General features: G+C 37.2%; 1 protein-coding gene across 1 annotated transcript in view; it reads left to right on the top strand.

The window, feature by feature from the left end:
• The window catches only part of LOC122806145 (inter-alpha-trypsin inhibitor heavy chain H3-like), a 1222311-nt gene that overhangs the window by 400028 nt on the left and 804298 nt on the right, over nucleotides 1-17985 (top strand). The window contains exon 7 of the mRNA XM_044076382.1: nucleotides 3156-3272. Coding sequence (XP_043932317.1) covers nucleotides 3156-3272 — 117 coding nt within the window. The remainder of the gene's footprint in view (nucleotides 1-3155; nucleotides 3273-17985) is intronic.

The raw sequence follows: 17985 nt of genomic DNA on the forward strand, positions 1-17985 counted from the left end.
CACACCAACAGGCTGGAAGAGGGAGAGAGTGTATGCTTTGTGTGACTTCTAGATACCTAAGCAATGCTCCTGAAAACAGGATTTTCACAGTTGCCATAACTAAGTGAATAATATTGTACATATATATTTAATATTTACACTTATTTACACACTAACACATGTATATATATATATATATATATATATATATATATATATATATATATGTGTGTGTGTGTGTGTGTGTGTGTGTGTGTGTATATATATATATATATATATATATATATATATATATATGTGTGTGTGTGTGTGTGTGTGTATATCTGCATAAATTAAAATATAACTGTAAGAAACTTCTCTGTGTGGAAGATTTTCAGTCCATATATTTCTAGTTAATCATTGCATATTAATCAGATCAGACAATAGTAGTAGAAGTAGCGAAGTTAAACTCATCTTAAGTAAAAAAAAAATACAAAATATATAATCTGAAATATTGTACAGAATTACTAAGTATTCGAAAGTAATCCAAGCAAGGCAGGCAGTATGTTTCCAGTCGAAAAATCCTTTATTAAGTACACAGACAAGCGATCCAAGTAAAACAGAAATAACAGAGTACTAGTTTCCTCACAAGCTTTCTAAATATATATATATATATATATATATATATATATATATATATATATATATATATATATATATATACTTTTTATCAGGCAATGGAATGGTTTATTGTGCTGTAAAACAAAGTGTTATTGGTACACATGTTAAATTTACATCCCTTCCCCCATCAGTGTGACATTTGAGCTGGTCCTGCCCTACTTAGTAGCTGTTATAATAATATAACCCTTATGTTCTTTAAATAAAACTTATAATGATGTGGTACCTGTTATTTAACCAGATTATTAAGTAGACTATTAAGTCTGTGATTTTATCCAAGACAATATACTACATGGCTGGAAATATATCAACCTTAATCCATTTGGCAATCAAAAATATATATAAATATATGCATATACAATTATGCAAAAGATCAATTATAAAAATCATATTCTCTTTCCATAACCTATTGTTAACAAAGATCGCTTTCGTCCTTCTATACTTCTTCAAATCTGTGTACAAGAACCCTAAAAACTATCTATAAAAATATTATTGTATAATTGGATCGCTTGTCTGTATACTTAATAAAGGATTTTCAACTGGAAACAGACTGCCTGCCTTGCTTGGATTACTTTTGAATACTTAGTAATTCCGTACAATATTTCAAATTATATATTTTTTATTATTTTTTTGACTTGAAAAGTTTAAGTTCGATACTTCTACTACTATTGTCTGATCTGATTAATATACAGTGATTAACTAGAGATATACGGACTGAAAATCTTCCACAAAGAGAAGTTTCTTACACTGTTTTGTTTTTGGACCCACTATACTTGTTTGAGACTTTGGGGATTCCCACAGAGAGATTTCTTCTTTTTTCATATATTAAAATATCTAGCAGTTGAAATACCTAATACTCAAAATATCTAAACTCATAATAATGAAAAATAAAACCTATTTTACTATGCCCCACACCCAGAGCAACTTAAATATACCAACTCTAGAATCACAGAACACTGAAGAAAGGGCAAATTAATTTTTGTTTGATATTCTGAGTTTTAGATATTTTGTGGGAGCAACAGCTCTTTGAGATTTTGAATTTGGATCAAAGCTGTTACATTAAAATCAGTATGCATTTTTATTTCCTCTCAATTACCTTGCTAATCATGCATCATAAGATAATACTGGTCTGGTTTCTCCATTTTACCATTTCTGTTTCTCATGTAAGAGTGTGCATCTTGTCCTTTGTCTTAGGGGAAATGTCAGGAGTCCATCACAGCATGGATAAATGACAATTTCTGCATCTTCATTCAAGTGTTTGTTTAACTGCAATGATAATTCTAGGAGTAGTATGTGCAGTATGTGGCTTGCACATACACATTACCTATACACTACTTATCCACTACTATACACATTACCTATACACTACTTATCCACTACTATACACATTACCTATACACTACTTATCCACTACTATACACATTACCTATACACTACTTATCCACTACTATACACATTACCTATACACTACTTATCCACTACTATACACATTACCTATACACTACTTACCCACTACTATACACATTACCTATACACTACTTATCCACTACTATACACATTACCTATACACTACTTATCCGCTACTATACACATTACCTATACACAGCTTATCCGCTACTATACACATTACCTATACACTACTTATCCGCTACTATACACATTACCTATACACTACTTATCCACTACTATACACATTACCTATACACTACTTATCCACTACTATACACATTACCTATACACTACTTACCCACTACTATACACATTATACACTACTTATCCACTACTATACACATTACCTATACACTACTTATCCGCTACTATACACATTACCTATACACAGCTTATCCGCTACTATACACATTACCTATACACTACTTATCCGCTACTATACACATTACCTATACACTACTTATCCACTACTATACACATTACCTATACACTACTTATCCACTACTATACACATTACCTATACACAGCTTATCCTGCAAGTGCTACACCTTATAGAATGCATTCATGCTATGGTAAGAAACTAAAAACATTCCCTGTGGTATGGGAAAAGTTATGCCTGACAATGATCCAAGAATTATAATGACAGAAATAGTACTACAATATTCATGTTTACCATGCATCACACCTTGAATTGTAGGTATTCAAGTACAGCACAAATTGCTGAAGTCTCATCTGTTACTCGTACTGTTCCAGGTGTGATCCAGACCAGAAAAATATTCTGTTCATAGGGCTATATTAGTGCAGTGTAGTAATACTCAAAATATAATTACAGAAACTTACAAATGCTGTGCATCTACTACTGCAACCTACATATACTGTGATTCACCACAATATTTTACGGAAAATATGCATCTTTTACTGGCGCACTATGTGTTTACTAATACAGGATGGCATTCTGTATGAACTGACTATAGTGAAAAACACAAATTCCTAAAAACTTAGATATGTGTCAGATGCTAGCACTACAGGAAATGTATTTTCAAATGACATGTTCCCTTGTTGCTTTTCAGATTGTGAATGGATATTTTGTGCATTATTTTGCTCCAGAAACTTTACCCAAACTTCCAAAGAATGTGATCTTTGTAATTGATGTAAGCGGCTCTATGTCTGGGAGGAAAATTGAACAGGTATTTTTCTTTTCTTAAGTGAGCAATGTTTGCTATAAAACAATAGCCACGATGTTTCCAGGAAGATTGGTTAGCCCATGTCATATCACTAATCTCCTCTACAGTTATCTGGTTTCCAGCTTACTATACTGTTATAGAAATCATATGTTTTAGCAAATGTTTTTACTGGGTCACCACAATGCATGATGACCTAAAATGTGATAATATACAGCTGGTTAGAAATGTTTTTGATGAAAGAGGTACTTAACAAGGAATACATATTTCTAAGTAAACTTACCATAACAGTAAATGTTCTAAAAGATCACTGTTGCAGTAGCCAAAGATATTCAGGTTATATCCTGCCATGATATGATCAACTGGCCAGCGTATCAAAGCTAATGGACACATTCCACATGCTCTAACTGCAAGAAAATGAAGCAGAGCTCCATATAAAAAGCAGTCAGAGTGCCAAACATTTCAGGGCTTAGCTTTTCTTTTTTTTTTTTTACATATTTATTAAATTATCACTTAGACACATGCAGATATACATTAAGAGAAAAGAAAACAAACCGTTTTAACATTTTTTCCATTTGAATACAATACACAACAGATATATTTTTTGCTACTGTCATCAGTCCAGCATTACAAAAATTGTTAAATTCCCGCCTTCTCTTAAATTCCTCCTCCTGAACTTTATTATGCATATATTGTTCCCACAATTTCCATTTACGTCTATGTAATTTGCTCCTTCCCTTTTCTAAAGATCCCTCTTCCAATTCTTTCATTTCTTTTGTAATATTCAATACCTCAAATGCAGTTGGTTTAGACTTTGATTTCCATTTCTAGTAATTGCTTTTTTTTTGGCAGCCAACAGATTTAAACTTAATAAGGCCTTATTATCTCTAGGCAATTCAGATGCTGTATCTCAGCTCAACACAATAATTTCCTTACAGCCATTTGCTCACCCAATATTTCTGATAGTGTACTCTGTACAGAATTTTTTAAATCTGCCCACTCATTAAACTCCCAAAACATATATTGCCAGTTACCTCTTTCTTTTCCATCACACTTCCAGCATTTGCTGTCTACCTAAGGAAAATTCTTTGAAGTCTACTTGGGGTATAAAATACATATGCAAACACTTGCAAGCAAAGATCCTAAACCTTCTGGATTTGGTTGCATACACTTGGGTTTCATACATATGTCTCCCCATTTTTTCTTGTAAATTGCTTTTCCAGTCTCTCTTCCCAATCTTTTCTAACCTCCTCTGATTGATTCCTATACTTATCTTGCAATATTTTATATGCCCACTAATTATCCTTTTTTAACAGCTGCTTCTGTTCTAGATTCAACTAAAAACTACCAGCGCAGACCTTTCACTTAAAATTCCACTATCCCTTTCTCTTTTCCTTACTCTGAAATTACGTCCTGGTAGGGAAGGCAGTCTCTGGCCTGTAATCCAAATGACTTCTTCCCACTTTATTACCTATCCTACTTTAGTCATTTGCTCAAAAAATCTTAGTTCCTTTGTAGGGTTCTACAGAAAAATCCCAGCCCTCTCATGTTTATTTTCTGTACTCCTACTTGCAGTCATCCCTATTGGCAAAATCTTCTTTCTTCATTTTTGTATAGGCTTAGTTCTTAGAATATTTTCTGCTACTTTATAAATACAATATTCTGTATGGTTGCTATTCTCCTTAAGAATGTACACTGTATCCAAAATCTCACTCTCTCTCTCTGTTTCTTGATCTTCCCTGTCTTCATCATCATCCCTTTCTAGTTTTAATTACAACCTTCTGTTTGTATTATGCATATCAGCCTTAACAGTTTAGCTCTAAAATATTGCTTCAAATCAGATAAACCTAAAGCACCCTGTTCTGTTGGAAACATCAATTTATCCCATTAACTCTTGCCCTCTTTCCCACTCAGATAAATTCCTTGACTTCTTTATTAATTATTGTTCACAACCTCTCCTCAAGTTGATAAAAGTATGCCTGACCCATATACAAGACTAAAGGGACTAAAAACATTTCCACTGATTGTATCTTACCATTCATATCCGTGAATATGAGTTTCCAGTTTCTCAGTTCTTGTATTGTCTTTTGTTTAGTCTCTTTCCATATATCCTTAGATGCCATAACAGAACCCTTTTTAATTTATACTTCTAAATACTTTGAAATTTATTTCAGCAATTTGTGTATAGGTACATAATTTAGTTCAACAATTTGTGTGTGGGTACATAATTTACAGCTATAGCCTTTGTATTATCTTAATTTGTTTTATATCCCGAAAAGATGTGAAACTGTCTCAGAATGTTCTGCAACACTGAAATGCCCTTTTCTGGATTTATCAGGTACAAAATAACATCAGCTACAAATAAAGGCAAAATATCTTGATTACCATACAAGTATATCCTGTTATTTCTGAGTCTCGTATTTTCTTTGCTAATGGCTCTAAATATAAAGCAAATAACAAAGGGTAAAGAGGACACCACTCCCTGGTTCCTATGCTGAAATACAGCTTATATGAGAGGAACCCTCCCATTTTAATTATTGCCTCTGATCCTTCATATATCCTTCTAATTAACTTAATTGTTGTATCAGGGAATGCAAATGCTTTCAATGCCCTGCTCATAAAATCCTAGCTTATTCTGTCACTTGCTTTCTCTGAATCAAGACCCATTGACAACACAGTATTTTCTTACATTCTGATTCCCTCTGGGTCATCACTATTCTACTTCTTCCTTCCACTGTTCCCGTTAGGGGTCACCACAGCAGATCACCTGTTTCCATTTCTTCCTGTCCTCTGTATCTTGCTCTGTCACACCAACCACCTGCATGTCCTCTCTCACCACATCCATAAACCTTATCTTAGGCCTTCCTCTTTTCCTGTTACCTGGTAGCTTCATCCTTAGCATCTTTTTCCCAATACACTCAGCATCCCTCCTCAGCACATGTCCAAACCAGCATAATCGTGCCTCTCTGGCTTTGTCTCCAAACCTTCCAACCTGGGCTGACCCTCTAATATACTTATTCCTAATCCTGTCCACCCTCGTCACACCCAGTGCAAATCTTAACATCTTTAATTCTGCCACATCCAGCTCAAACTCCTGCCTTTTTGTTAATGCCACTGTCTCCAGCCCATATAACATAGCTGGTCTCACTACCCTCTTGTAGACCTTCCCTTTCACTCTTACAGGTACTCGTCTGTCACAAATCACTCCTGACACTCTTCTCCACCCACTCCATCCTGCCTGTACTCTCTTCTTCACCTCTCTTCCACACTCACCGTTACTCTGAACTATTGACCCCAAGTATTTAAACTCGTCCACCTTTGCCACCTCTACTCCTTGCATCCTCACCATTCCTCTATCCTCCCTCTCACTCACACACATATATTCTGTCTTAGTCCTGCTGACCTTCATTCCTCTTCTCTCTAGAGCATATCTCCATCTCCCCAGGGTCTCCTCCACCTGTTCCCTACTCTCACTACAGATCACAATGTCATCTGCAAACATCATAGTCCACGGGACTCCTTTCTGATCTCGTCTGTCAACCTGTCCATCACCATTGCAAATAAGAAAGGGCTCAGAGCTGATCCTTGATGTAACCCCACCTCCACCTTAAACACATCCGTCACTCCCACCGCAGACCTCACCGCTGTCATACTACCCTCATACATATCCTGTACCACTCTTACATACTTTTCTGACACTCCTGACTTCCTCATACAATACCACAACTCCTCTCTAGGCACCCTGTCATATGCTTTCTCTAAGTCTACAAACACACAATGCTGACATTCTCTGTACTTCTCCATCAACACTCTCAGAGCAAAGATCGCATCTGTAGTGCTCTTTCCCGGCATGAAACCATACTGCTGATCACTAATCATCATGTCCCTTCTTAACCTTGCTTCCACTACTCTTTCCCATAACTTCATGCTGTGACTGATCAATTTAATCCCTCTGTAGTTACTACAGCTCTGCACATCACCCTTATTCTTAAAAATTGATACCAAAACATTTTTTCTCCATTCCTCAGGCATCCTCTCACTTTCCAAGATTTCATTAAACAATCTGGTTAAAAACTCCACTGCCATTTCACCTAAACACCTCCATGCTTCCACAGGTATGTCATCTGGGCCAACAAGCCTTTCTATTCTTCATTCTCTTCATAGCTATCCTTACTTTCTCCCTACTAATCCATTGTACTTCATGATTTACTATCCCTACATCATCCAACCTTCTCTCCCTCTCATTCTCTTCATTCATCAACCCCTCAAAGTACTCTTTCCATCTGCTCAAAACACTATCTATTCATTCTGTCATCACTATTCTACTAATGTTATCAAATGTTTGCCTACCGTCCACAAAACCACCTTGATCCTTATCTATCAATTTTTGCAACACTGTTGCCATTCTTTTAGCTAGTATAGACATAAACACTTTATAACTGTGGTTTAAAATGAAATGGGTCTATATAAAACTGAGCCTGAAGGGTCTTTTCCTTCTTTAGGTAACACAGCCACCACAGCTTTCTTCTAAGATGTTGGTGCTTCCCCTCCTTTTAAAATACTATTAAACAAAATCTTCCAGATCTTTATCACTTTCTTCCCTCCTAATTTCCAAACTTCCACAGGAATACCATCTTTTCCTGAAGACTTTCCTGAAGATTGATTATACCTCACTGTTTTTCATCTCACCACCTCCTATCTTAGTTGTTAGTTGTTGAGCCTTATCTACCTTAATCTTGGCATAATTAAGTCTTTCATAAAATATTTCCATTTGTACTCTTTCTTGATTTCCACATCTCTCTGCTTTATACAAATTTTCATAAAATTTCAGGAATATCGCTACAGGATATCTAGTTATTTTTCTTGTTATAGGTTCCCTACATTTGACAACAACCCCTTCCACATTCTGTTGCCTAAGTCATTGTGCTAAAAGTTTTTGTGCTCTGGAGTTGTTATCAGAAAAATAGTTGCTTAACTGCAATCTTTCTAAACGTATGCATATTATCTAGATACCCCCTTATTTCTCTTTAGCACTCTTCATTTGCTCCTCTTCTTGTTGTGTGAGATTCCCCTTATTCTGCAATACGTTAACCATTGTCAGCCCCTATAAGTAATTTCTATTCCCTAGTCAACCCTGTTTTTAACTCCATTTTCATATTATAACAATCACTAGCTATATATCTTCTGAAGATATTTCTGTCTTCCCTAATCACTCTCAAATGATTTCCACTACCCTTTACTTAAATTCCTCTCCTTTTAACAGGTAGGTCGGAAAGAGCAAGTGTCTCATTTGTACTTCATTACCCTGCATTTTTATCTTAGTTTTTATTAGTGCATGATGAGAAAAAAGAAGTTATGTTCTTACCATAACATTCCATGTTTGTTGTCCTTTATCTCACCTTACTTCTTTCTGGTTGGGTTCGGAACTGATCTCGGCTCTGACTCTGCCACTTCTAAAGCTTAAAGAGTCCTTCCTGGCTTGAAGATAACCCCTTATCCCAGCATGCTTAGCGGTAGCTACCCAGATCTCATTTGTGAGAACTAACCACTAGATAGGAGAACTATAAATTACCAAATAAAGGAGGTAACAAAACAATACTGCTTCCTTGCACCAAAACAACAGAACAACAAAGGTGACAAGGACTATACCAATAGTTGAAAAGCAAAGGAAACTCAGCCAAAACAGCCAAAAAAGGAAATTCCTCTCAATCATTCAGGATGGGGGAAGGAGGGAGGGACGCAAGAAGGAAGGCGAGATAAAGGACAACAAACATGGAACGTTATGGTAAGAACATAACTTCTTTATGTTATGTTGTCCATCTCGCCTTCCTTCTTTCTGGTTGGGACAGCGCCCCAGCACCTAAATCCTGGGTGGCTCACTGGAAAAGAGACTTCAGAACCGTGGAACCAAAAGATGCCCTGTTCCAAGAGGCCATGTCTACTTTGTAATGATTAATGAAGGTATGAGAAGTAGCGCATGTTGCTGCCGCACAAATAGTATCTAATGGAAGCTTGGCTTGAAAAACTATGGAGGAAGCCAAGGACCTAGTAGAGTGTCCTCTTACCTTTTCCCAGGACAAACACATTCTGAGACGTATAAGCATAAGTAATAGTATCGCACAGCCATTTTGACAAGGTCGCTTTGGAAACTGATAAGCTGATCTGATTTTCTGATGTCCTTGGTTCTTTGAAGATAAAATCGTAACTGCCTGTGGACATCCATTTGATGTAGCTTATACTCTGCCTTGCCATAATTTGGGAAGAATACAAGGAGTTCAATGGACTGATTCAAATTATACTCTAAACAGACTTTTGGTGAAAAGGAAGGATTTATTCTCAGATATACTCTATCCTTGTGAAAAATCATATAAGGAGGGTGGATGGAAAGTGCCTGTAGTGGAAAAATGGACTCCTACGGCAAAGAGAGTTTTGCCATCTCATTCACTCCTGCTAAGAGTATCTCAAACTTGCGGCCCAAACAAGGCCGAGCTGTCAAAAGGGTCATTTGTAAAGGAGGACTTGAAAGGCTCTGCAAATTGACAAAAGGCACATCCAAGAGTGTCTGCACAGAGCCACTCCTGTTCCTGCAGCCCTACTCACTCCATCTGCTGCATAAGAAATCAGGTGCATGGAGGATTTAACAATGGAAATTAGGGTCGCTAGCTGGTTAGCTGACTTGGAAGCCGCTCCCTCAACTGAAGGATCCTGGAGGGTATCTCCCAGCTCTTTAAGGAGATCCCTCTGAAGTCTTGTGAAATGTGTCAAATAATTTAGTGAATGAAGAGTAAAAGTCACTGAAGAGAAAACACGCTTCCCATATCTATCCATGGCTCTAGACTCCTTGTTTGGCAGATGGATAGAAGAGGATGTCTCTGCAAGTTCTTTCTTGGTGGCTGCTGCCACCACCATAGCATCAACAGGCACTCCTTTAGAGAGAAAAGTTTTGTCCTCTGGTGCGGTCATTAACTTGTCAGGCCTTCTCGGAATGGGCTCCATGGACTCTGGAGCATTCCACACCTTTCGACTCACTACAGACAAAAGTGGATCGAAAGATGGAAGCACCCAGGAGGTGGAGGGTCGGGAACCAAATCCAGGTACACGGACTCATCCTCAGAAGGGGCAAGGGACTTTCAGTTTCCCTGCTGCCTAAAAATCTCCAGGATGTCTGAGAATGAGACATCTTCAGACAGGGACCATGGGGACCCATCCGAGTCATCCAAGTCCGTGTCAGAAGTGACAGACTCAGGGGAGTCCACATGCTTCCTCTTACATTTCTTCTTCTTCTTGGGAACCTCCTCTGAGGCATGCTCAGGAGAGGTCTCGGAAGAAGAGGGGTCACCCTGTGGGGCGTCCTGGGGCATTGGTTCCCTATGCTTGGGACGGAGAGAAGGATCCAAGGCAGGCACCAATACTGATGGGGACAGAGCCAATGGAGCTGAGGGTGGGGCTGTCTTTGTGGACAGCACACTCCTCATCATCTCAAAGGTGCCACGGTCTGGAACAGAGGGAGGCTCCAGCTCTGAGGAACCTGGAGACTTCCTCCACACCGAAGGCGATGGCTCCGGGACAGATGTGGGAGCCAAACTCACCTGCATCGAGGCTCTGAGGGGGAGAGCGGGGTTGGACTAGGGTCCGATGCAACTTCTCCCTCAGAGCCGACGAGAGAGTCTCGGCAGCCAGACCCCTCAACAGAGCGGACTGTTGAGAAGGTTGGAGCAGATGTCGGAACCGACAAGGCAAGGGTTGTCAGAACCAATGGTTCCACCACTACTACTTCCAAGCACTCCGGCTCCGAACTGGAAGTAATCGGAGGAGGAATAGAGACAGGGACTGGTTCTGACAATGGCACCACTTCCTTCTGGGCTGGGCCTGATAACAATTGAGCAAATACCCGTGTCTTGAGAAGCCTCTTCACCACTCTCTCCACATCATCATCCAATAAACTCCTGGATGATCGAGAGGAGTGGGCCAAGGAATGGTGACTACCTGCCACTGACTGCAAAAGTGGAGACTGAGGCACAGATCTCACCGGGTCCAATGAAGGAGATCTTGATCTCTTTTGAGTCTGGGACGGCACCGAAGCCACAGATGGAGCCATCGCAGACAAGGATTCTTCGCAGTCAACAATCTGCTCTGAAGATTCAGAAGATTTTAATTTAGACTTTGTCTGCACCAAAGATGGAGCCAACAAAGATGCCAGTTTGTCATTGAATTTTTTTGTGGGCTGAGTATCCGACCTGAGGTTTTAATAACCCTCTCAAAATAAGTTTGTTGCACCTCTCCTGCAAAACCCATGCACTAAAGGCATGGCAAAGAGAGCACAAATCCTGCAGATGAACCACACCTAAACAATACACGCAACTTGTATGCCCGTCCGTAAGGGATACTTTTTGGCAACACGAGTCGCATATCCTGAAACCTGACTGCTTAGGAATGTCTTTGGACATTATAAGCACCACAAAACAAAAAGACTAATAACTGGAAAAAAGTTTTTTTTTTGGAAGAAGAAGAAACAAGAGGGGCAGAAGAGGAGGGGGTAGCCTCTTAATTAAAATGGCTACTGCTCCCAAAGGGAGAAGGCCTCTAACTAAAACAGCTTCTCCCTAGGTAGCAAGGAGGGATAAAAAGACAAGAGAACAACCATCAAGAAAAGACAGGCCTCCGACAACAACACACAGGAAAAGGCCTGAGAGAAAACAATGGCCTAACAACAGCAAAAACAACAGCAATGAGGATAGGGGTGATAAAGAAGAGAAAACACTAAATTTTGATAGAAAAAAATCACTACTTAGCCTGAATCAGCAGAAGACAATCTCGACGCTGCAAGCGGCAAATGAGATCTGGGTAGCTACCACTAAGCATGCTGGGATAAGGGGTTAGCCTTGAGCCAGTAAGGACTCTTTGAGCTTTAGAAGTGGCCGAGTCGGAGCCGAGATCGGCTCCAAACCCAACCAGAAAGAAGGAAGGAAGGCGAGATGGGCAACATAACATTAGTTATTGGATGTGTGTTGAACCTTTCAATTAAATGCACATGTTCCTATGAAATATAATTTCTATCTAGTCTAGCCCAGTTAATGTACATTAGGAAATAATATGTAAATTCTGTTTCAGTTCGTACTACTGAATTCACAACTTACTTACCAAATATTTTCATAAATTTCTTAAGACATCTACCCACTTTTTTATATTGTCCATTCTAGGTCCCACAATATATCCTCACTATCGCAAATCAAAATTACATTCCCTACCTATACATAATAGTCCCTGCTGAAAGATGATTATTTCTCAAAATAAATCTTAAGTTTATTGATGGCAGTTTTTGGTGGGGGTGGGGTATAAATATATCCCATTGTAATCCTCCTCCCTTGACAATAGCCCCTCACTACTACAAATCTACCATTTTTGTCTTTTTTTCTCATCTATCACTGTTGGAGTCCCTCTAGCAATTTATATAGTTGCTCCCCTTTTCCTCTGTCTCTGATATACTGCTGCATATTCATTCTGAAATCCTCTCTTTGTCAAATTCACATGCTCATTTTTTCCAAATGTGTCTCCAACAGCATTGCAATTTGCACTCTGCATTTCTTAATATAATTCAATACTCTTTTCTTTTTTCTTTTTATCTATACCTGTAAAGCCAGCAATGTTCCAGGATAATATGACAGGACAGCTAGCATGAGAAAAAGCTATTATTCCCACCTATTATGCATGATCTTTTTTTTTTTTTTATTGAGTGTGTATTCCAGCTTTCATGTTACATGCATATACTAATGTTTGGTAGGCTGATGTTTTGTACAGTTGTTTCTTCTCATCTCCATTTCAACTTATGTTACATTTTTAAGACTTTTTGTTGTAATGAAACCTTCAAACAAAAAACTAAATACAAAATGCTTCCATCGCATATTAACTTGGAACAAACACACAAAATTATTTACACATTCAAAAATTAAGTTTAGCCTTCCAGAAGGCCCATAACTGGCAGCTGCACCTACAGGCATTATCTAACCTAAAATTAAGGTTACCCATGCTAAAGTGCATGCTACAGCTTGTGCTCCCAGTTACACTAATTGGTGTCTGTTCTTATCTCTCTTCCCATTCAGATATGAAAAACATCTTGTACACTTTCAGAAAACTTTAACTTTTAGATCTAAAGCAAACTGCACTGGCTACCTTTAAATAAAACTAAACTGTACACCATTCTATTAAATGTGTTAAAGTATTAAGGATGCTAGGGAGGTTTATACCTCTTATTCACTTCCCATACTTTCAAACTTAATTTTTCACTGAACTGCTTGCCATTCTACCTTTAAATTTAGCATTTCCCTCATCAAAGAATATTCATAATTCTCAATTAATTATTTACACCTGCAGACAGTTTGTCTCCATGGAAATGAACTCAGTGATGAATTTTGTAAATTTCACTCAGAAAAGAATGCACAGCTGCCCTCAGCTGTAGGCAGCTCAACTCCACTGAACATTTTCCAATGGAAAACAAACAAGCAAATATCTTTGCAGTTGTACGAAGCTTAGCATTTTCATGGCTTTCACCATTTTGTCTTATTTTTAAAGCTTAAATGCTTACAAAACACCTGCTCACAGCTTAAGATAGATGTAGCAATCTAGGCATTCACCCTTGTAAAATAAAAACAGAAAATATTCTAATTCTATATTTAATACAATCAGTGCACTTTTATACCCCACCCACACCCCAGCAGCCCAAGATCACAACATATGAGTATTAACTTGCTTTTGTCTAGCCTTTTTTTCTCCTGTTATACTGTAAAACCTTCAAAAAGAATTTTACTTTAATATCTTTAATACAGACAACTGTCACTGAAAAGCCTCCCCCCATGTTTAAAATCCCCCTGCCTACACACTACACAAAACTGTTTTACTGTGTATAAAATGCAGTTTATATCATGAAATGTTTTATACAAATATCAATACAAATTTGTGGAATAAAATTGGGTATATATGCTTTACAGTCCAGCTACAAGTTTAACAAAGTCAACAAAAGTGCAATGTTTTCCAGCCATTTTTTCTTGCAAAACCATATTTCACAAATGAGATAAGGTGTGTTATAGTCTTCCATTTAGTCACTAATTTCAGAGTTGCCTGTCTTCTTCCTGTTCATCTCCATCTCCCAACACCATACTCTTTTTCAGGTTTAAGGTACTGCTGATTTTTTAGTCAACTCCTGTGCTTTTTCCTGTCTCTCAAGCATTTTCCTTTGCAACTTTGGAAAAGGTTTCACTGGCAAAGTCTCTCTATGAACTTTGCCATCAGAAGAATGCTACCTCAGTTTTCATTAGCTAAACTTTTTTATTTCCTCCTTAGCCTATTAAATGTCAAAAATTTACTTTGATCCTCCTGGAAACAAACACTTCAAATACAGTTGGATATAGCAATTTGAATGTCACACCTACCTCTCGACATTCCCCGGTTGCTAGGATGATAGTTTTTCCTCTTCTGTCTAGTGTACAGTGAATAATCATTTTCTACAAACACTCTGCTGTCTCCAGTTTTAAAACTTTGCCCTTCTGCCACAATTTCATCAGGACCAACTCTTTCTGCTGGTATGATTGCATCTTTAATAATATAGGTCTTGGCTGCATTTTGTGGAAAGGTTTGGAGGATACTTTCGATATGCCCTTTCATTTAACAAATTCTGCTGTGGAACACCTGTCCAGTTGCTTATTTGTGCTTTCATAAAATTAATGCAGTCTGTACTTTCCAGTTTCTCTGGTAAAGCAGAAAATCTCAGTTTTTTTTTGTGTGCTCTGTTTTCTAATTGTACTTTTTTAAAAACAATTTGTCTTGAGAAACCTTATATTCAGACAGCTTTTTATCAGTTCATCTGAATGTCTAGTTAAAGACTCTTATTTTTTTCTAGCCTTTTGTTATCTGAATTGATATATGTTTTCAATGATTCACTTATTTTAATTACCTCTGAGTACATTTGATTTATTTTTTCTTCTGAATGCTTTTTGCTGAACAGCTGCATAATCCTTCACATACAGTGTTTTCTCTTCACCTTTTCTGGTTGATTTTCATTCAGATTTTTCAAATTTCTTCTTTGATGGTATCCAGGCAGTGTATTTAATAACCAGCAAACAAATGTCACCAAAAAACATTTTCAATGGCACTCCTTTTTGATAGTTTTGTTTTCATTCTGGGAGTGTTGACGTTGTAATGTTGATCAGTGTACAGCCATCAGGGAAGTCTTAGCTTCAGAGCTTTTTTGATCCAAGAACAGAGGCAATAGCCATGAAAGGAAAAATGCTAGGAAATTTAAAACAAGTGTATACCTGGCCAAAAAAAAAAAAAAAAAAAAAACAGAAGAAGGGGACTGGAGGGAGGAGACAGCTACTGCAATGGTGATCTACTAGAATGTCTACTATTATGGTACATTTACTTGTGCAGCTGTACTATGTTCAATATTAGAGCACTGCTGTAGAGGTTTAAGCTATTCAGGTAGATTGCCATAGCTTAGAAACCAAAAAAGGAGGAGGTAGTAAATTAAGAATCCAGGTGCCCCTTGTGAATGACCCTATCAAGGCCTATTCTATTGTTTTAAATACTATGTGGGAAAAAACAATCGCTCACTAAGAGAGCGCATAAGGGACCACTATTATTGCCTCAGGAGAGGGGATGAGAGTAGTGCCCTGGCCAAGCATATGTTGAAGGAAGGCCCCAAACATATATTCTGGTTTCAGGTGTTACATGTGGAATATGTATCACTCCGTGGTGGTGATATTACCAATAGGACGGAGGAAGCAGAATTACGATGGGTACTTAGACTAGGAGCTAATAGGGGTAGGGGATTGAACGATACTATTTCCCTTAAACCATACTTGAAAGGTAGACCTCTTCGTTGAACTGCTTTCTGTATTTTGTTATCCACCTATACTTAGCAATAGTTTTCATCCACATCCCATGTATATACATTTTAATGGCACAGGTTGATTTTTTCTCTTTTTTTCACATGCTTTTTATGTTGTTGTTGTTGTTGCTTTTATTCTTAAGTAGGTTTTTGGTATAATATGAAGTTATGTTTTTATCATATTTGCAGTTGTATGTCAGTAGCAATATTCCTTTTCATTGAGGTTTTTCAAAAAATTCTTATGTATATATATGCATGCGTATATATATATATACACATGTATATATATATATATATATATATATATATATATATATATATATATACTTTTATGATTCTAGAATTTTCTTTCATAATTGTTAGGCAAATATGGTAGTTATATTTTGTTACACATATTCGATAGTTTTACATCTTAGTTAGTCTATCTGTTCATTCTGAGATATTGCTACATAGTTAGTAAATGTTTGATATAGCGTTAACACTATTATTCCACTAGGTGGCATTGTAACTGAACTTTGTTAGATAACCAGCTTCTGTATATGACATACAGAATGAAATACATTCTAAATAGAGTGTAAGCAATTTTAAGTTGTCTAGTACAATAAGTAGGAGAATGCCTTGGAATATTTAAAATTGCTTTTTCTTTGAGGGATGTGAGATTGTGCTGTTTTGGGTGACTGTATGTCACTCTTGTGTGTGTGTGTGGGGGGGGGGTGGATTGACTACAGAAAGTTGGATGCTTACACAGACAACATCTCTATTACTTCCTTTGACCATATAAGTACGTCCTGAGATAAATGCAACCTAATTTAACTCAATTAGATTTTTAAGTGATTGAATTATTTAATTGCTGTCAAATGTGCTAGGTGTTTTTACTATTTAAGGAGTGCATTCATTGTATTATATGAATCTGAAGAAGCGGTGTGTGTGACCGTGAAAGCGCTCATTCCTCTGTTTTATGCTATTAAAGTTTTACTTCTACAACTTTGGACCTGGGTATTGTTGGCATATTTGATATTGAAAAGCAACTCTGGGATTTGATTCACAAGTGGAATTTCTGTGTCGTTTTCTAATACTCTGGATTCATACTCTTAATATTGACATCAAGTGGCACACAGCAATTTGAACTTGGATTTCTCTGCAGTTGATGTGTCGTTTGGCAGTAAGTCTCTGTTAAATTTGCATTGTCGGTAGAGGCTTGTTTTTAACATTTGTGACTTGGTCTGAAGTGGACTGATAAAGCTCCTTTTTTTCACTGGGTGTTGTGATATATATATATATATATATATATATATATATATATATATATATATATATATATATTCACACTCGGATAACTCCGTAACAAACTACACAGCCAGCTCAAACAGGCTATCTAAGCAAATAACTATTTTTATATATTTTTAATCTGTCACACACTTTAAGCAAGGTGTGTGTGTGTGTGTGTGTGTGTGTGTGTGTGTGTGTGTATATATATATATATATATATATATATATATATATATATATATATATAAAGGTTCTTACACAAGGTTTATCACACTAACTTCTAAGGGAATAGGGAGGTTTACAAGGCCTGAAAAACGGCCACAAGGAAAATAGAAAAGAAAGATACCAAAATGGATATATATAAGTACTAGTGATAACGTGAACTACAACAAGTTAAGACAGACTTATAAAAAAAATCCTAATAGAATATATTCAAGCAAAATTAAAAAAAATACAAATTCACTGGCCCAAGCTGGTAAATCGCATCCAATCTGTTGCAGCAGCAAACGAGATCTGGGGGAAGCACCAGTGCATCATGGGATAGGAAGTAGGCCTCGAGCTGGTTGA

Source organism: Protopterus annectens, chromosome 7.part0, assembly GCF_019279795.1.
Source record: "Protopterus annectens isolate FY-2018-M chromosome 7.part0, PAN1.0, whole genome shotgun sequence".
NCBI classification, from domain to species: Eukaryota; Metazoa; Chordata; order Ceratodontiformes; family Protopteridae; genus Protopterus; species Protopterus annectens.